Consider the following 21561-nt stretch of genomic DNA (forward strand, 5'->3'; position numbering starts at 1 on the left):
ATAATATATCTGTATATATAATATACTGTACACATTATGTATATATTCGTATATATGTTAGATTTTTTATCGCTATATTAGTCTGTCTATACCTGCATTGTCCTTTCCATCCTTACAATTTCCCTTGTGGATCATTAAAGTTTGTCTTTTTGAAACTTTTTATTAGTAGATTGCACAGTACAGTACATATTCCGTACAATTGACCACTAAATGGTAACACCCGAATAAGTTTTTCAACTTGTTTAAGTCGGGGTCCACGTAAATCAATTCATGGTCTAAGTCTAAGTATTTATTAACTCATCACACCAGTATAAACAGCAAGGAGACATGTTATTTATTCATGAATAGCAGTAAAGTAGCATCCACCATACATCCAACACATTAAAAAGAGCACATCATAAATGTTTCACAAATGTTCAGAGTGGAAGCCCAGTTCACAATTCAAGTAAAATTATTCCCCATCCTGCATGCTGCAAATGAATGCAGAACAAGTTAAAACCATGTAATGGAAAGACTTTCTGCATGGCGCAAAAAAAGGAAAGTAATCTGCACCTTCAAAAAAAGGCCCCTCAGTACCTTTGAAGTGCACAGCCAGAGAATGATCAAGCGTTTTGGTTAAATGGCTGCAGGCTAGCAGTGCCTCAATGTCCTCCTCCTACATTGACTTAAATTATTATTCATCCCTCAACACTGCGCTTTTTTAATATATCAAGCAGCTTAACGCGGTTTGATTTTGCTCTGATGACCTGCTTGCTGAAGCATTATTGCACCTGCTCTAAGCACCTGAGGTTCTTTTCCGGCCTGCAAAGTCAGCACGGGAATGTTTCATTTCAGCCGGCCAAAATTACTTGCTCGTGCATCCTGGGTAAGGAGGAGGGGGAGATGAGTTGGCCGGCCCGGACTGAGTCAGTGTGTAAGGCGGAGGAGGGAGCATCTCGCAGTCGTAGGTGTATGGAGGTGGAGGACCTGTGGACAGGGAATACATAGTAGGCACTGTTATTACGAGAGCAAAATTCAACATGGCCGAGAAGCAGAGCTTTGCAGTATTTATAGGCACTATCATCCTACGTGCTAAAGTCAAAATGGCCGAAAAGGAGTGGGAAGAAGCAGAGTTTTGTTTGCTTTGCCATGTTGGGGCCATTCGGAAGTGCAGTTGTCTGTGGCTTTCTATCAATATTTCCCTCTACTTGTTGAACTGATTGTTTATTTTTTTGGGGTGAGGGGAAAAAGAACATTTGATTTGCGTCATATTGCATTTCTGTTAACTCGGTGTCAAAAATGTCAATAAACAAATAATTGAAGAAAGAAAGGAGTAGGAAAAAGCAGATATTTTGCAGTATAGTTATAGGCCCTGTTATTACGAGTGAAAAATTAAACGTGGCCGAAAAGGAGTATGAAGAAGCAGATCTTACACAGTACAGGCACTATCATTACACATGCACAATTCAACATGGCCCGAAAAGGAGTAGGGAGAAGCAGATCTTTGCAGTATTTATAGGCTCTATCATACTATGTGCTAAAGTCAAATTTGGCCGAAAAGGAGAGGGAAGAAGCAGAGTTTTGTTTGCTTTTGTGTGCTGCTGCACCATGTTAGGGCCATTCGGAAGTGCAGTTGTCTGTGGCTTATTATCGATATTTGCCTCTACTTATTGAACTGATTTGCATCATATTGTATTTCTGTTAACTGTGTGTCAAAAATGTCAATAAACAAATAATTGAAGAAAAAAAGGAGTATGAAAGAGCAGATCCTTTGCAGTATAGTTATAGGCCCCGTTATTACGCGTGAAAAATTCAACATGGCCGAAAAGGAGTACGAAGAAGCAGATCTTACACAGTAGAGGCACTATCATTACACATGCACAATTCAACATGGCCAAAAAGGAGTAGGAAGAAGCAGATCTTATGCAGTATTTATGGGCACAATTATTACAAGTGAAAAATTCAACACGGCCGAAAAGGAGTACGAATAAGCAGATATTACACAGTAGAGGCACTATCATTACACATGGACAATTCAACATGGCCGAAAAGGAGTAGGAAGAAGCAGATCGTGTGCAGTATTTAAGGGCACAATTATTACAAGTGAAAAATTCAACATGGGTAGCAAGAAGCAGATCTTATGGGCCCCATCCTGTTTGCACTGTACCTTCTTCCTCTTGGAGAGATTTTTAAGAGGCATGGAGTGTTTTATCACTTTTATGCAGACGACTGCCAAATTTATATGCCTATTTCAAAAGGCCACGGCCCCCTGACACTCCTTCTCAACTGTCTATGCGACGTCAAGGCTTGGTTAGCCCAGAATTTTTTAATAATGAATGAGGGAAAAACGGAAATTTTAGTGTTTGGTCCGGCCCTCACTGACTTGGGACCATTGCAAAATTATGTGCGTCCCAAAGTCACCAGCCTTGGCGTCACTATAGACAGCGATTTTAAACTTGACAAACAAGTCAATGGCGTTTTAAAATCGTGTTTTTATCATCTTCGTCTTTTAGCAAAGGTAAAACCGTTTTTATCTTTTAACCTTTTTGAACAAGTCGTGCATGCTTTTATTTCAAGTCGCCTGGACTACTGCAATGCACTTTATGCTGGCATTAGCCAAAAAGCTCTCTCCCGGTTGCAGTTAGTCCAGAATGCGGCAGCACGACTTTTAACAGGGGCCAGGAGACGCCAGCATATAACCCCAATCCTTGAGAGTTTGCACTGGCTCCCTGTTCATTTTAGAATTGATTTTAAAACCTTGCTGTTTGTTTTTAAAGCTTTACATGGACTGGCACCTCAGTATATCTCGGACCTCATCCAAACTTACAATCCTGCGCGCGCTCTGAGGTCCGAGAGCCAGCTCCAGCTCGTGGTGTCCAAGACGAGACTTAAAACCAGGGGAGACAGGGCCTTCTCTGTGGTCGGCCCTAAGCTCTGGAACACTCTGCCCCTCCATGTTCGAACTGCTCCCACAGTGGAGTGTTTTAAGTCTCGTCTTAAGACCCACTTTTATTCTCTGGCTTTTAACACTACGTGAGTTGTGTGGTCCTCTGTTGTCCTCTGTGTTTTTAAAATTTTGCTTTTGCTTTCTATTTACTGTTTTAATTGGTTTTACCCTTTGAAATTGTTTTTAATCACATTTATTTTATATTGTTTTTAATTGTGTTTAATATTGTTGTGCAGCACTTTGGAAACATTTTGTTGTTTAAATGTGCTATATAAATAAAGTGGATTGGATTGGATTGGATTATGCAGTATTTATAGGCCTTGTTATCACGCTTTAAAAATTCAACATGGCTGAAAAGGAGTAGGAAGAAGAAGATCTTATGCAGTATTTATAGGCACTATTATTGCAGTTGCAAAATTCAAAATGACAGAAAAGGAGGAGGAAGAAGCAGATCTTATGCAGTATTTATAGGCACAATTATTACAAGCGCAAAATTCAACATGGCCAAAAAGGGTAGGAAGAAGCAGATCTTATGCAGTATTTATAGGCACTATAATTACACGCGTGAAATTCAACATTGCCGGAAAACAGTAGAAAGAAGCAGATCTTATGCAGTATTTATAGGCACTATTATTACACGTGCCAAATTCAACATGGCTAAAAAGGAGTCGAAAGAAGAAGATATCTGCAGTATTTATAGGCAGTATTATTACATGTAGAACAATCAACATAGTTGAAAAGGAGTAGGAAGACGCTTCCTCCTACTCCTATTATTACACGTGCCGAATTCAACATTGCTGAAAAGGAGTTGCAAGAAGATCTCATGCTGTATTTATAGGTAGTATTATCACATGTAGAACCATTACCATGGTTGAAAAGTAGTAGGAAGCAGCAAATCTTGTGCAGTATTTATAGGCATATTTATTACAAGTGAAAAATTCAACATGGCCAAAAAGGAGTAGGAGGAAGCACATCTTATGCAGTAGTTATAGGTACTATTATTACACGTGCAAAAATCAACATGGCTGAAAAGGAGTAGGAGGAAGCCCATCTTATGCAATATTTATAGGTACTATTATTACACGTGCAAAAATCAACATTGCCGAAAAGGAGTAGGAGGAAGCACATCTTATGCACTATTTATAGGCACTATTAATACACGTGCAAAATTCAACTTGGCTGAAAAGGAGTCGGAAGAACCACTGCTTATGCGGTATTTATAGGCATATTTATTATATGTGAAAAACTCAACATGGTCGAAAAGGAGTAGGAGGAAGCACATCTTATGCACTAGTTATAGGCAATAGTAATACACGTGCAAAATTCAACATGGCCGACAAGAAGTCGGAAGAAGCAGAGCTTATTCAGTATTTATAGGCGTATTTATTACAAGTGAAAAATTCAACATGGCCGAAAAGAAGTAGGAGGAAGCACATCTTATGCAGTATTTATAGGCACTATAACTACACCTGCAAAATTGAACATGGCCGTAAAAGAGTAGGAAGAAGCAGATTTTATACAGCATTTATAGGCACCATCATTATATGTGCAAAATTTAACATGGCCAAAAAGGAGTAGGAAGAAGCAGATCTTTACTAGTACTTCACTTCCTGGCCTCACTATGTTACCAATTAATCAACGTTTTATTTATTAATTAACGCTTTAATTTATTTATATAAAATTAATGTGCTTGTATAGAGAAAATAATAGAGATTATGTAGCTATACATTGTTTATAGTAAAAACATTTTTTATATTTATTTAATAGATACATTAAGAGGTTATGGGTTATTTTTATGTATACAGTTACATTATGGTACGCAACATATTTCTAGTTACAACATGTCTGAAAAGGAGGAAGAAGAAGAAGCAGAGTTTATTTAATCCTAGCCCTTTTCTAACTTTTCTAGCAATTTCTAACATTTATTTGTTCCTTTCCTGTGCTCAATTTGTCAAATTAAATAAGTAAACAAATAATCAACAATGCTCTTATTAACAAATATAAGTATGTTGTGATTTACATGAACATTTTTCGATAAGGTTCCTTTATTATTATTAGTGTTCATCTAATAGTAAATTTCTTTGCTTAACGCATTCCATATTTAAACGCCACATACTGACCTGCTAATGGTTTTAAGTATTATACATGCATACAAAAAGGCGCAAAAAATGTTTACATAAATAACAAATGTCAATAAAAATAAAAAAATCTGACAAAAACGCCAAAAAAAATTAAGCAATAATCACCAATTTAGCTTAGTCTAATTATTGAAGCAACTCTTCAGTTAGGTGGGGATAGTCTGTCCCCTAGCGGCCAGTCTGAGCCACTACATGAGATTCACATTACACAGCACTTTGGTTTTTTATTCACTGAAACGTCAAAGCAGAAGACAGGATGGATTAAAAATGGAAAATGTCAAAGTGTTGCATCAGCAAAAAGCTCACGGTCCTTAAGTCACCTTTTTATAACCGGTCGCTTCTCGTTAAAAAAATGTTGAATCTGAAATCATTGTGGAAATATGACCTGATAGGTAGAAGCACTAACCCAATAACACACACACACGCACAGTCCTCTTAATCCCTTTATAAAAACACGCAGTCCAGTCTCGCATGAAGATGACCCACGGAATAAAAAGTGATGAATAAATAATAAAAAGGATGCGACAACAATGTACCTGCAAGCGTGCGTGGTCTCGTTTTTTACTTCCACACAGACACAAAGCACGCAGGGAGCAAAGGGAGTGGGATTTATTTTTAGCATTTTTAAAGATCAGCTTTGTTGTTTCTGCACACTGACATCACATTTAACTTGATGCGAGTGGCAGGGGACATCTTTGATACGCTTCATACATTAGAGATGCCCAAACAGGTCCAATGTGTCCCCGTTCTGTGTGGAGACGCGCATGTAAAATGTCAACCATTCAATGACAAGGCGCTTAATCTCATGTTTTACTGCAAACATATTTCGAGCGCCTTCCTGCTCCGTCACTGATAAGAATATAATGGCAAATTATTCACCCTACTAACCCACCAGTGCCTCAATGGAACTGCCCCCCTCTACCTCAAAGAACTACTCACCCCCAAATCCTCCACACGACACCTCCGCTCCGGACAGGCTAACCTCCTCCAACCTCCGAGGACAAAGCTACGAACAATGGGAGACCGGGCTTTCTGCTCCGCCGCTCCCAGTCTGTGGAACGTTCTCCCTGACCACCTGAGGGCACCACAGACTGTGGATGCTTTTAAAAAAGGCTTAAAAACCCTTCTTTTTAAAAAAGCCTTTTTTTAGATATATGCATACTAGTTCTAGCTATTAGGCTGTTCTAGTTTTTAATTTTATTTATTTTTAATACACTGTAGCACTTTGAGGTTGTTTGCTCAATGTAAAGTGCTTTTTACAAATAAAATCTATTATTATTATTACTACACTGGCTCCGTGGCACGTATCGATGCAAAAAGTTATGTTTTAGTTAAATTACATTTGTTATTTTGCACTCAAAAAATAATTCTTTAATCATTTATTTCCCATTAATTCATTTTGGTTAACATTCATCAAAATACATTCAAGTTTGAGTCAAAAGATACAGTATAAAAATGGTATATACCGTATTTTTCGGACTATAAGTCGCAGTTTTTTTTCATAGTTTGGCTGGGGGTGCGACTTATACTCAGGAGCGACTTACAGTATGTGTGAAATTATTAACACATTACCGTAAAATATCAAATAATATTATTTAGCTCATTCACGTAAGAGACTAGACGTATAAGATTTCATGGGATTTAGCGATTAGGAGTGACAGATTGTTTGGTAAACGTATAGCATGTTCTATATGTTATAGTTATTTGAATGACTCTTACCATAATATGTTACGTTAACATACCAGGCACGTTTTCAGTTGGTTATTTATGCGTAATATAACGTACACTTATTCAGCCTGTTGTTCACTATTCTTTATTTATTTTAAATTGCCTTTCAAATGTCTATTCTTGGTGTTGGGTTTTATCAAATACATTTCCCCCAAAAATGCGACTTATACTCCAGTGCGACTTATATATGTTTTTTTCCTTCTTTATTATGCATTTTCGGCTGGTGCGACTTATACCCCGGAGCGACTTATACTCCAAAAAAATACGGTAGTAGAAGTCTTCAACGGGGGTAGAGGTACTGCAGAGGAGGTGTAAAATATATTTTTTATATTTCCCTTGCAATTTTTGGACAAATTTAAATGTCTTTAAAACATTAAACAAACACACTGTCATGTAGCTGAATAAGAATAAATAATGATAATATCATATTCATGTTAGCATCTAAGATAGCTAGCGATTAGCGCTGTAGTTGCCAGCTAGCGCTTTAGTTGTCAGGTAGTGATTAGTGCTCTAGTTGTCAGTAAGCGATTAACGCGTTATTTGTCAGCTAGTGGTTCGCTAGTTGCCAGCTAGCGATTAGCTTGCTCGTTGTCATATAGTTCCGGTTCACCGTGCGTGACTGCTCGCTGTTTCGAAAAAGCTAAGTATCGTCCTATTTGTGTGCTTTTAATTGTTCTGCAGCTTTCTTTATTACTTTCTCAACATATTTAGTAGTACTATTTAACTTGCAAATCACCCGATCTCTGTCTCTCCACCCCTCCCGCAGCTAGCTAGCAGCTAGCTGCTAAGCTAACGAAGCTAGCGCGGAGAAAAGCGGCGCCGGTCGCCGGTCAGAAGGAATCTACTCCTGCACACCGTGACCAGGACTTCTCGGAAGACAGCAGGAACTTCACTCGGTGACAGAAAACACCGTGAGTATGGCTTCCTGCGCGTCTTGCACCTTACTCACGGAGATGCTGGCTCTGCTAGAGGGCCGTGTCTGCCAGTTAGAGCAGAGTAATCTCGTAACTTTAGATGTTGCGGACACATCTGCTAGCGTTAGCTGTAGCGAGCTAACTAGCCCAGCCTGTAGTAGTCCTAAGCGGCCTACAAGCTACTGTGTACCGGTTGAGACGCATAATAGATTTAGCTCTTTAGCTAGTCCTACACCCCAGTCTACCGGGCACCACACCTTAGTCATAGGGGACTCCATCACCCGAAACATAAAGCTTAGCAAACCAGCCACAATTAAGTGCATCCCCGGTGCCAGAGCACCTGACATTGAGGCTAATCTTAGGGAGCTAACTCGCAACAGGCCTAGTAAACACGTACGACAGGCTAATCGCACCACTAGTTATGCGAATATAGTTGTACACGTTAGCTCCAATGACACTAGAATGAGACAGTCAGAGATTACAAAGAGAAACATAGCCAGGACTTGTGATCTCGCTAGAAAGATGTCCAGGCATCGAGTAATTGTCTCTGGCCCCCTGCCTGCGAGAGGCAATGATGAGAGATATAGCAGATTAGTCTCGCTTAACAAGTGGCTGGCTAGCTTCTGTAGACAACAGGGACTAACGTTTATTGATAATTGGCCCTCTTTCTGGGGCAAACCAGGCTTGCTGATGAGAGACGGCCTTCACCCTAACCAGGAAGGCGCCATCATCCTGCCTAAAAACATAGACTACTGTTTAAGTCACATTTGACTAACTACACTAGAGCAAGGCAGGCAATTACAGAGCCTGAGCCTGAGGAGTCAGTTAAGCTAGAACTAGCCAGCACCAGGCTGGATAATTCCTGTACGCATAGCAATTTTCTTAGAATAACACACAACTCACATAATGTGTTTTCTGTTGTGAATGTGTCCGGGGTAGATATGCATTCTACTGAGGTGGCAAATCATGATGCGTTCAGTCGATCGCAGCATCAAGCAAACAAATCTGAAAATTCCCGTTGGATCAATTCCTAGATATGGTCGAAACTATTTAAAGTGCACTACGTATAATAGACGCAACATTATTAATATTGCTACTACGGATAATTTAAACAAAAACTCGTCAAAACAGCCCAATACTTATAATATGGGCTTTTTAAACATAAGATCATTGGCTCCCAAAACGTTATTAGTTAATGAGGTCATTAGAGACAACAATCTTAACGTCATTGGTCTTAGCGAAACCTGGCTCAAACCAGACGATTTTTTTGCGCTAAATGAGGCATCTCCTCCTAACTATACGAATGCGCATATTGCCCGTCCCCTTAAAAGGGGTGGGGGTGTCGCACTAATATACAATGAAAACTTTAACCTTACCCCTAACCTAAATAATAAATACAAATCGTTTGAGGTGCTTACTATGAGGTCTGTCGCACCGCTGCCTCTCGATATGGCTGTTATCTACCGCCCCCCAGGGCCCTACTCGGACTTTATCAATGAATTCTCAGAGTTCGTTGCTGATCTAGTGACGCACGCAGACAATATAATCATAATGGGGGACTTTAATATCCATATGAATACCCCATCGGACCCTCAGTGCGTGGCGCTCCAGACTATAATTGATAGCTGTGGTCTTACACAAATAATAAATGAACCTACGCATCGCAACGGTAATACGATAGATCTAGTGCTGGTCAGGGGTGTCACCACCTCCAAAGTTATGGTACTCCCGTATACGTAAGTAATGTCCGATCATTACCTTATAAAATTCGAAGTTCTGACTCATTGTCAACAAACTAATAATAATAATAACTGCTATAGCAGCCGCAACATAAATGCTGCCACAACAATGACTCTTGCTGACCTACTGCCTTCGGTAATGGCACCATTCCCAAATTATGTCGGCTCTATTGATAACCTAACTAACAACTTTGACAATGCCCTGCGCAAAACCATTGATAGTATAGCACCGCTAAAACAAAAAAGGGCCCCTAAAAGGCGCACCCCATGGTTTACAGAAGAAACCAGAGCTCATAAATTATCATGTAGAAAGTTGGAACGCAAATGGCGCGCGACCAAGCTTGAGGTTTTCCATCAAGCATGGAGTGATAGTTTAATATCGTATAAACGCATGCTTACCTTAGCTAAAGCTAAATATTACTCAAATCTCATCCGCCTCAACAAAAACGACCCTAAATTTTTGTTTAGTACAGTAGCATCGCTAACCCAACAAGGGACTCCTCCCAATAGCTCCACCCACTCGGCAGATGACTTTATGAATTTCTTTAATAAGAAAATGTAACTCATTAGAAAGGAGATTAAAGACAACGCATCCCAGCTACAACTGGGTTCTATTAACACAGATACAACTGTATCTACGACGGATACTGCAATACAAAATAGTCTCTCTCTTTTTGATGAAATAACATTAGAGGAACTATTACGGCGTGTAAGTGGGATAAAACAAACAACATGTTTACTTGACCCACTTCCTGGGAAACTTATCAAGGAGCTTTTTGTATTATTAGGTCCATCAGTGCTAAATATTATAAACTTATCACTTTCCTCTGGCACTGTTCCCCTAGCATTCAAGAAAGCGGTTATTCATCCTCTGCTCAAAAGACCTAACCTTGATCCTGACCTCATGGTAAACTACCGACCAGTGTCCCACCTTCCCTTTATTTCGAAAATCCTCGAAAAAATTGTCGCACAGCAGCTAAATGAACACTTAGTGTCTAACAATCTCTGTGAACCTTTTCAATCCGGTTTCAGGGCAAATCACTCTACGGAGACAGCCCTCGCAAAAATGACTAATGATCTACTGCTAACGATGGATTCTGATGCGTCATCTATGTTGCTGCTTCTTGATCTTAGCGCTGCTTTCGATACCGTCGATCATAATATTTTATTAGAGCGTATCAAAACACGTATTGGTATGTCAGACTTAGCTTTGTCGTGGTTTAACTCTTATCTTACTGACAGGATGCAATGCGTCTCCCATAATAATGTGACCTCGGACTATGTTAAGGTAACGTGCGGAGTTCCTCAGGGTTCGGTTCTTGGCCCTGCACTCTTTAGTGTTTACATGCTGCCGCTAGGCGACATCATACGCAAATACGGTGTTAGCTTTCATTGTTATGCTGATGACACCCAACTCTACATGCCCCTAAAGCTGACCAACACGCCGGATTGTAGTCAGCTGGAGGCGTGTCTTAATGAAATTAAACAATGGATGTCAGCTAACTTCTTGCAACTCAACGCCAAGAAAACGGAAATGCTGATTATCGGTCCTGCTAAACACCGACATTTATTTAAAAATACCACCTTAACATTTGATAACCAAACAATTACACAAGGCGAATCAGTAAAGAATCTGGGTATTATCTTCGACCCAACTCTCTCGTTTGAGTCACACATTAAGAGTGTTACTAAAACGGCCTTCTTTCATCTCCGTAATATCGCTAAAATTCGTTCTATTTTATCCACTAGCGACGCTGAGATCATTATTCATGCGTTCGTTACGTCTCGTCTCGACTACTGTAACGTATTATTTTCGGGTCTCCCTATGTCTAGCATTAAAAGATTACAGTTGGTACAAAATGCGGCTGCTAGACTTTTGACAAGAACAAGAAAGTTTGATCATATTACGTCTATACTGTATATACCTTTATACAACTATATACATATATACCTATATATATACCTATACTGGCTCACCTGCACTGGCTTCCTGTGCACTTAAGATGTGACTTTAAGGTTTTACTACTTACGTATAAAATACTACACGGTCTAGCTCCGTCCTATCTTGTCGATTGCATTGTACCATATGTCCCGGCAAGAAATCTGCGTTCAAAGAACTCTGGCTTATTAGTGATTCCCAGAGCCCAAAAAAAGTCTGCGGGCTATAGAGCGTTTTCTATTCGGGCTCCAGTACTATGGAATGCCCTCCCGGTAACATTTAGAGATGCTACCTCAGTAGAAGCATTTAAGTCCCATCTTAAAACTCATTTGTATACTCTAGCCTTTAAATAGCCCCCCTGTTAGACCAGTTGATCTGCCGTTTCTTTTCTTTTCTCCTCTGCTCCCCTTTTCCTTGTGGAGGGGGGGGGCACAGGTCCGGTGGCCATGGATGAAGTGCTGGCTGTCCAGAGTCGGGACCCGGGGTGGACCGCTCGCCTGTGCATCGGCTGGGAGCATCTCTGCGCTGCTGACCCGTCTCCGCTCGGGATGGTGTCCTGCTGGCCCCACTATGGACTGGACTCTTACTATTATGTTGGATCCACTATGGACTGGACTCTCACAATATTATGTCAGACCCACTCGACATCCATTGCTTTCGGTCTCCCCTAGAGGGGGGGGGTTACCCACATATGCGGTCCTCTCCAAGGTTTCTCATAGTCATTCACATCGACGTCCCACTGGGGTGAGTTTTTCCTTGCCCTTATGTGGGCTTTGTACCGAGGATGTCGTTGTGGCTTGTGCAGCCCTTTGAGACACTTGTGATTTAGGGCTATATAAATAAACATTGATTGATTGATTGATTGATAGTGATTAGCGCTTTAGTTGCCAGCTAGCAATTAGCGCTCCAGTTGTCAGGTAGCGATTAGCGTTGGTTAGTTGCCAGCTAGAAATTGTTGCATTAGTTTTTCCGCTAGCGATTAGCGCTCTAGTTGACGGCTAGTGATTGGCGCTCTAGTTGACGGCTAGCGATTGGTGCTCTAGTTGCTAGCTAGCGATTGGTGCTCTAGTTGCCAGCTATCGATAAGCGCTTTAGTTGCCATCTAGCCATTGACGCGTTATTTGCCAGCTAGCTATTAGTGCCCTACATGTCGGCTAGCTAGTAGCACGCTAGTTAACAGCTAGCGCTCAGCGCCCCAGTTGCCAGGTAGCAATTAGCGCTGTAGTTGTTGGGTAGCGATTAACGCGTTAGTTATCAGCTAAGGATTGGTGCTTTAGTTGCCAGCTAACGATTAGCACTCCTATTGTCATTTAGCGATTAACGCTCTAGTTGACGGACAGCAATTGACGCTTTAGTTAACAAATAACGATTAGCGCTCTAGTTGCCAGCTGGTAATTAGCGCTTTAGTTGTCAACTAGCGATCAGCGATTTATTTGCCAGGTAGCGAATACCAGTCTAGTTGTCGGGTAGCTACTATCGTGCTAGTTGCCAGCTGGCAAATAATGCATTGGTTAGGGATTAGCGCTCTAGTCTACTGCTAGCGATTAGCGGGTTAGTTGTCAGTGAGTGAGCCGTACACTAGTTGTCAGCTAGCGATTAGCGCACTATTTGACAGATAACCGATTTTCAGCTTGTAATTGGTGCTCTAATTGTCAAGAAGAGATTCACCTGCTAGTTATCAGCTAGCGATTAGCGCTCTAGTTGCCAGCTAGCGATTATCGTTCTAGATGTCATGTAGCGATTCATGCACTAGTTGCCAACTAGTGATTAGCACTTTAGTTGCCAGGCAGCGATTGCCGCTCCAGTTGCCAGGTAGCCATTAATGCGCCAGTTGCCAGCTAGCAATTAGCGCACTAGTTTGTCAGCTAACGATTAGGGTTTTAGTTGTCAGCTAGCAATTAAGGCAAAAGATGTGGGACATGTTGTAATGTGAAATTGTAAATATGTGATGTAATGAAGTGAAAACACAATCATAAGCAGAGCAGTGTGCTCACCTGGGCATCCCTGCGTCACAGTGTTGATGTAAGAGGTGCTGAACACGCCCACCCGGGCACCGTGTCCGTTCTTCACACACATGCACACGCACAGGAACAAGGCGGCTATGGCGCCCATCAGGAACACCACACCGAACACGATCCCAGAGATGGCGGTGCCCCTGGAACACGCAAAACGGTCACATATGAGGAGAAGGGGTTTGAGGTTGTTGCCACGGTGACCGCGTCTGCGGTGTGAATGGCGTCGACACAAACGCCACGTCGCGCTTGGTAAGTGTGAGGATTCCCGTCGGACACCTCGGTGAAAGCGATAAAGCAGCTGTGCTGTAACAAGTCAAAGGTCAGATGCTTGTGGTAAGTTAAAGGCCAGCTGGTGGGCCTCAATCGCCGCCATATTGGTTACGTAGCGCAAGGGGATGGACTGACTTTTTTTTGCATGAAAGAAAGTTTTACGCTCCAAAAAAAAGGCAGATGGGAGCTTGGCGCTAAACTCACGAAAGGATGTCTCCAACGTAGGCATAGTAGGAGCAGCAGAATGGCGGCGAGCCTTCACAACAGTACTCCATGCAGCCATGGCACCTGGCCTCGCTGACACCTGCAACACACACCGTGTAGATTAAATGGTAAATGGGTTATACTTTTCTACCTTCAAGGTACTCAAAGCGCTTTGACACTATTTCCACGTTCACCCATTCACACACACATTCACACACTGATGGCGGGAGCTGCCATGCAAGGCCCTAACCACCACCCATCAGGGGCAAGGGTGAAGTGTCTTGCTCAAGGACACTACGGACATGACTAGGTTGGTAGAAGCTGGGGATCGAACCAGGAACCCTCTGGTTGCTAGCACGGCCACTCTCCCAACCGTGCCACGCCGTTCCCAGATTACAGGTCTTCCCATAAGGGTTTTATGCTGCCCGTTCCGATACCGATCATTCATGAGATCGGCCGATACCAGTAAGGATACCGATCACATGTATCAACTGGTCATTTCTCTATTTATTCATAGTGAGTGTATAGGGCTGCAACAACTGATCGATTAAATCGATTAAAATCGATTATAAAAATAGTTGCCGATTAATTTAGTCATCGATTTGTTGGAACTATGCTATGCGCATGCGCGGAGGCTTTTTTTTTTTTTTTTTTTTCCAAATAAACCTTTATTTATAAACGGCAATATTTACAAACAGCTGAGAAAGAATAATCAAAATAAGTACAAAAACAGTGCCAGGGCGGCGCTGAGGCTACGTCTCATGAGGTGCCAGTAAGTTAGCCAATGATGTGTCATGTGCAGCTCACGTGACGACGCCGTCTCCTTTGCTGGAAGCATTCGAAAAATGGCGCAGGAAAACAGTACCGATAGTTCAGCGGAAAAACATCTTGAGGTTATTGCTTCAATGGAGAAAAGTGTACGACCTAAGTCGTCAAAAGTGTGGGAACACTTCACTTTAAAGACTTCAAAGAAGACCGTTTCCTGCAAAATGGCACGGAAGTACAACATTGCTTCAGGAGCACCTGAAAAGGAAACATGTTGGAGCCATGGATGAAGGGAACTCATGGTACGTAACTTTTTAAGTCCATAGTGGCAACAGGCATTCATGAGTTCAGCTTTTTTGTGAGTAACGTTAACGTTATGCCTTTGTTGCAATGCGGGGCTGATAATGTGTCTCCGGCACATTTGACCCCGTTTTGAGAGAGAAAACGCACGGTTACCAATTTCGAAATAAACGTAACGGACAGAAATATCTCAGGTTGGTTTCATAATGGATCAATGTAGCCGGGCCCGATAAAGCTATATAAATATATTTCTATTTGAGTGACGCTTTAGTATAACTAAATGTTATGAAGGTGCTGGAATATTTCATGCTATTATTCAGAGGCAGCCTAAAATGAATCCTTTATTATTCACAACAGAAACGTGTACAATATCTGATTCAGTTCTGATCTGATGAGTTACATTTCAGTGTTATTATTGCTGTATGCTACATCCCCAATGTCCAGAACATGGTGCCAGTATGCTGTTTTTTTTCAATAAAACACTGGAAAGGATAGAAATGTAGTTTGTCTCTTTTATCCGATTATTAATCGATTAATCGAAGTAATAATCGACAGATTAATCCATTATCAAATTAATCGTTAGTTGCAGCCCTAGAGTGTAATAATACGAACGCAAAATATATCAACTCGATTGTTTGAGCAAAATAAAGTCAATACTACACAATAAGTAAACAAACTACAATCTCATTAAAATCATTTAGTTTTTGTGTCCAGGGAATGATTCCTTAAGTTTGTAAACATAAACAAAAACAACTAAAAAGGAATATGGGAAAATAAAAATATCAACGCAATCACTCTCGCATCGACCATATTGAATTGAAGTATTTATTTCAAACCTGCACAGAACACCACCACATTTTTTTTTTTTACATCTTGGCAGAGACATTTGTGCAAGGCTTGAAAAGGGGTTGGATGAAGCCGATGCTTATAATATCCCAACCCCACTCCCTCATTCCACATTTAACATAAACAATATAATACAAGAACAATACCATACAAACAAAAACAAGAAAAACTCCTGTACACTAACAATACAATAGTACCACTGTTAGTATGAGACGAGACAACACACACACACACACACACACACACACACACACACACACACACACACACACACACACACACACACACACACACACACACACACACACACACACACACACACACACACACACACACACACACACACACACTCTGTCTCTCTCTCTCTGACCATACACCTCTCTCCCATTGCTCTGTGCTGAAGGCATCACTCTCTTTCCTCCTCGTACTTCTTCAGTACTTCTTTTTTAAACAGTGTTTTAAATTGAATCATGTTAGAACACGTTTTTAACTCGTCCCCTAAGTTGTTCCACAGAGTGACTCCACGCACTGAAATGCACATTGATTTTAAAGTTGTTCTAAATTTATGCAAATATAATTTGTTGTTTCCTCTTCGACTGTAACTATGGTGAGCATCTCTATCCTGGAATAGGTTCTGTATATTGGATGGTAGAGAGTTTTGGGATGCCCTAAACTATATACTGATAATACCCTTGGAATTGACATAATTGCAACAATGCTGACACACCAACAGTTGTTATATTATCCTCTCTCTCGACTCATATTTTGGTAATTTCCTGGTAATATGTGCTTACTTTCTGCAGTAACGTGGTTCCATTATTTTTTACCTTTATTTTTTGGGTGTTGTGTAAAGCTAGCTTAGCGGTTAGGCTTGCTCTCGGTGTGCGACATATTAAGCCTCATCCTCCAGTGATAATGTTACTTTACTTTACCATGAATTGATTAATGTGGACCCCGACTTAAACAAGTTAAAAAACTTATTCGGGTGTTACAATTTAGTGGTCAATTGTACGGAATATGTACTGCACTGTGCAATCTACTAATACAAGTTTCAATCAATAAATCAATCACTTAGAAATGCAATTTATTGTGATGGAGGTTACCATTATTAGCTTAGAGTAGCAGCTAAAAACGGTGTACGGAGACACAATTAGCTGCTAGCCGCTTGTCAGCCGAGGACTCAAAACAAATGCAGTGTCAGCCAGAGAGAATCGGCATTAAAAAGCAATAATCGGTAATGGCGATCGCGTACTTTTTCACGGAAATACCGATATTGAGAAACTTCAGATGTATTCATTGAAACAAGTGTGTGTTTTCTATGTCCTAAACAAGACAGAGTCGCCTGTAACTGCTTTTTGAGCGGTATGTACAATGGCACCATATTTCGATGCCTTTGTTGCACAGTGACGCCATGTGCGGTTGCGAACGTGACACCGGCTCAAGCACTTGGCAGGGACACAAGCAGTCAGCACGGACTCAGCCGGACCGTTTCTAGGTAATGTTGCCATTTTCCATGCCAAAAATGCAAGCATGCCTGATAGTCAGCGCTCAAAAGTACAGTACGGCTCCACTGTTCAAAATGGGCTAGCACGAGGCTAACTTGCATTGAATATGCCATATACATGCTACCGATTAGTGATTTCAACACCGCCAAATTTGGTGAATCAAAACAACAACTAAAATGTAATAAGTACAATACTTACAGGATAAAAACTTTGTAGGGCGCAACAAAAGACAAGACAGGCACATTTAACTGAAAGGCAAAGACTACTTCCTGACTACGGCAACACATTGTAGCCTATACACTAGTGATGTGCGGATCGATACCACCGATACCAGATCTTTATGTTATAATATCGATCCCTAAATCAAAATATCTATACTTTCGATATTAATTTTAAGTTACACTTTTAATTATGTTTTTTAAACTTAATTCATAAGTTAGTATCATTTTCTTTTTAATTATGTGACTAACTAAAATTTGTTGATATTTTTTATATTTTAAGTATGTGTATAATATATTATGTTTTAAGTATATATATTATGTTTTAAGTATATATATATATATATATATATATATATATATATATATTTTATTTTATTTTATTTATTTTTTTGAGACCTCCTAATATTTTGGATCTGGGCTGTGTAAACTTTTTTCACCATACTGAAAAGTCAAGTATCGGGGGGGCCGTTTTGATATTTTTGGATAATTTTTACACGGGTAAGTGCGCCGTGTATTTCTTCTTTTTTCTTCTTTGTATGGACTCATGGATCGTTTACAAACTGAGTTCGGAGAGGAAGTGACGCCAGAAAGACCGCGCCCCGCACAGGAAGTGACGTCAGAAAGAACGCGCCACAGCCAGCTTCATAATAAAGCGGTTTCGTAACTCGGAGCTAACCACTGGAAATATGAAGGAAAGTCATCCAGACATGCCCGTGTTTCTCCTTCCTCTACATGTACAGACATTTGTGGAAATCACACATGAATACCTTAAGAGAAAGCGATTGCAGCTATTTGGGATACAACACTTCTCAGACGGCAAGAGAACTTTCCAATGTCCAGGTCAGCTGTGATTCTACTTACTAAAAAACTTTGTCCATTTGTCGAAGGAGAGACAACAAGAATGCGAGCTCCTGTGGATGTGATAAAAAAGGTAGCGTGTGCTTTGTATTACCTGGTCGTCAAGGGAAGACTACGGAAAATGGCGAATGCTTTTGGACTGGCAAAGCAGACTGTATCAGTTATTGTCCGCCATGTATGTCGCGGACTCGACGTTTAGGTCCAGAGTCTATAAAGTCCCCAAAAACGAATGGACAATGAAGGTGGAGGCAAAAAAGTGAGGAGTGTCCTGACCAGATATCAGACTAGATACCAGACTAGATCCCTAAATTGATTGTTGTAATGTGTTTTTTATCACATTGTGTACTTTTACGTGTTTATTAAAGATTTGATTAATTTATGATGGCTGAGGTGTGATTCACTACAATAGGGCCCCACAGCACAGTGGTTCTCAAATGGGGGTACGCGTACCCCTGGGGGTACTTGAAGGTATGCCAAGGGGTACGTGAGATTTTTTTTTAAATATTCTTAAAATAACAACAACTCAAAAATCCTTTATAAATATAAATAAAAACCTATCTTTTTTTCCAAATAGTTCAAGAAAGACCACTACAAATTAGCAATATTTTGCACTGTTATACAATTTAATAAATCAGAAACTGATGACATAGTGCTGTATTTTACTTCTTTATCTATTTTTTTCAACCAAAAATGCTTTGCTCTGATTAGGGGGTACTTGAATTAAAAAAAATTCACAGGGGGTACATCACTGAAAAACGGTTGAGAACCACTGCCACAGAACACTGGATTCCAGTTAATTGAAATACCACAACACTGGATATTGTTCAGATAAGTTCAATTTAAGAACTTGCACACAAAGCAACACAGGAGGGGACTATGACGTGCGTATTTTCCGCGCATGCGTATCAGGTCGCGTTGCGCCGGCGGACGGAGGTCGGAGGCGGTCTTAAACGGTGGCATTGTTGTGTGTGGACACGAATAAGGTTAGGTGGGATTTACCCTGGATAACCTTATCCGGCTTAGTGTAAACGGGGCCTGAGATGAGATTTATTAACACATGAACGCACACAAAAAAGTACCGAAAATTGGCACCCAAATGGATTCCCACATACCGGGAATCGGTATCGTCAGGGCCGGCCCGTGGCATAGGCCGTATAGGCAAATGCTAAGGGCGCCGTCCATCAGGGGGCGCCACGCCAGTGCCACAAATGTTGGAGAAAAAAAAAAAAAGTTGGTACTATTATTTCTAAATACAAAAAATAATCCCACGTTAATTAAAATGCAAAGTAAAGCCTATATAATAGAAATATTATTTGTTACAACATTACGCCCCCCCCGCACGGTGCGCCCCCTCCCTTCCCGTATCATGACTCTTTTTGGACGTCACCACATCAAAAAATCAACACAAGATGTCAAAACGGCCAAAACTGTCAGGTGCCCAGGGAAGAAAAAAGAGAAAAGAAGAGGAGGAGAAACGAGAAAAAGACAGAGGTAGCAGGTAGGTAACGTTAGCCTACATGAAATTATTTGTCTGTTACAGAATGTGATAGTAACCTGGCTTTTTAGCATGAAGCTAATGTTACATGATTCGGCAATTGCTAATCAATAAATAGCTAGTTCTGTTTTAACGTCGGGTTAATATGGTGGAGGGGGCTAAATTGTTATGGAAAATAATAATGTAACGTTAGGTAATTACAGTACTCCCACCTTACATACCTCAGGGACATTTGTATTAGATCTTTTAAGCAGGTGTTTTTTGTTTACATTGTTATTGCCTTCTGGTTAGCTAATGTTTGCCCTGCAGGTAATAGTCACTTTTCCACCCCTTTATATATTAGGTATAGTTGTAAGCCTAGTTGTTAAAGTGCACATCATTAATGTTAATTAAGCAATATGTATGTAAAAAATATTGTATTTCATATATTCATTTTTGCATTCATTTATTTATTCTTTTTTTTTTTAATCTTGTTAACTATTCTGATTGTTAATTTGCTTTCTTTAAGTAAAAAAAAGGTCAAAGACAAAGCTATCCGGTTTCTTGTGAGTATATACACTTCACTGCCGATGTGGGGGGGCGCCACCTAAAATCTTGCCTAGGGCGCCAGATTGGTTAGGGCCGGGCCTGGGTATCGTCACGGTACAATAGCCATTATTGTACAGGGCATTCATATTTTAACCTTTTTGTCGTCTTTTCCCATTTGCAGTGTATGACTTCAAATGGAAAGACAACAAAAAGGGCAAAGTGGTTCCCACACGAGAGAGAAGTCTGCATAAATATGTTGCCCTTTGGGTTCAATTGGAGGTAGAAAAAAAAAGAAGATTTAAAGCCGTTTTTAAAATGAGACTTCATGGAACAAGACTTTTTCATTTCCATGTCAATGCCAGCAGGAGGTCCTGTCAGCAGGCTTCCTCCTGGGTGGTCCTTGGAGGTCCTGGCTCATGTCTGTCCTCACACTACAGACAACCCCTTCACCCCCACCCGTTAAAGCACAACTCACAAGTCACTTAGAAAGAAAATTCAGACACACAAAACATAAACCTTACCAGAGAAAAAACAAAACACCAAGTTTCTCAGTAGATCCCATCTGACCGCCTGCGTCCTCCTCCAAGGTTCCTCCATGACCCTCCTTCCTTTTTCCTCTTGATCACAGCCGCGCAAAAACGTTGGAGGGATCACATAATGGGGTCATTTGATAACATTGACTCTAACAATAGTCTCACAACAACCGAGAAACGGACAAAGTTGTCGTTTCTCCTCAAAAGTCGGAGCTCCGTTTGTTCCCTCCACGTGTGAGCGCTTCCTCTCAAGTCTCCTTAGAAGTTCTCACACACCTCAAAGCGCCAGCAGGACACACAGATCAAGTCAGCAAAAGCGTCTAAGAACAACGTCTGGCGGACGTTTTCAAAATAAAAGCAATATTTTTTTTATATCTGATGTTTTTTGTGAAAAAATATAGGAAATATAAATATATATCAAGCTAAAAATATAATATAATTGAAAACAAATATAATGTAATAAAATATAAAAAGTATACAATATAACAAAAAGTACATTAAAATATTTCCAATTTTCTTTTTATTTCATTGATTCAAGGTCAAACAAAATAAAACAATCAAAACAACATACATTTAAAAAAGGAATGAAAAGGAGCAGAAAGAAGTATAAACTTATAATACCTGCCTCCTATTCACA

At 40.5% G+C, this 21561-nt stretch overlaps 1 protein-coding gene across 1 annotated transcript; it reads right to left on the reverse strand.

Annotated features, from left to right (window-relative positions):
- Positions 1-337: 337 nt before the first annotated feature.
- cyyr1 (cysteine/tyrosine-rich 1) lies at positions 338-21226 on the reverse strand. Its single transcript, XM_061985053.2, has 4 exons — positions 20913-21226; positions 13874-13973; positions 13379-13539; positions 338-966 (listed from the first exon to the last, which is right to left on the reverse strand). The coding sequence occupies exons 1-4, from the start codon at positions 20986-20988 to the stop codon at positions 845-847; spliced, it is 459 nt and encodes a 152-aa protein (XP_061841037.1). The 5' UTR covers positions 20989-21226; the 3' UTR covers positions 338-844.
- Positions 21227-21561: the final 335 nt, after the last annotated feature.

Source organism: Nerophis lumbriciformis, linkage group LG23 (genome assembly GCF_033978685.3).
Source record: "Nerophis lumbriciformis linkage group LG23, RoL_Nlum_v2.1, whole genome shotgun sequence".
In the NCBI taxonomy this organism is placed as follows: Eukaryota; Metazoa; Chordata; class Actinopteri; order Syngnathiformes; family Syngnathidae; genus Nerophis; species Nerophis lumbriciformis.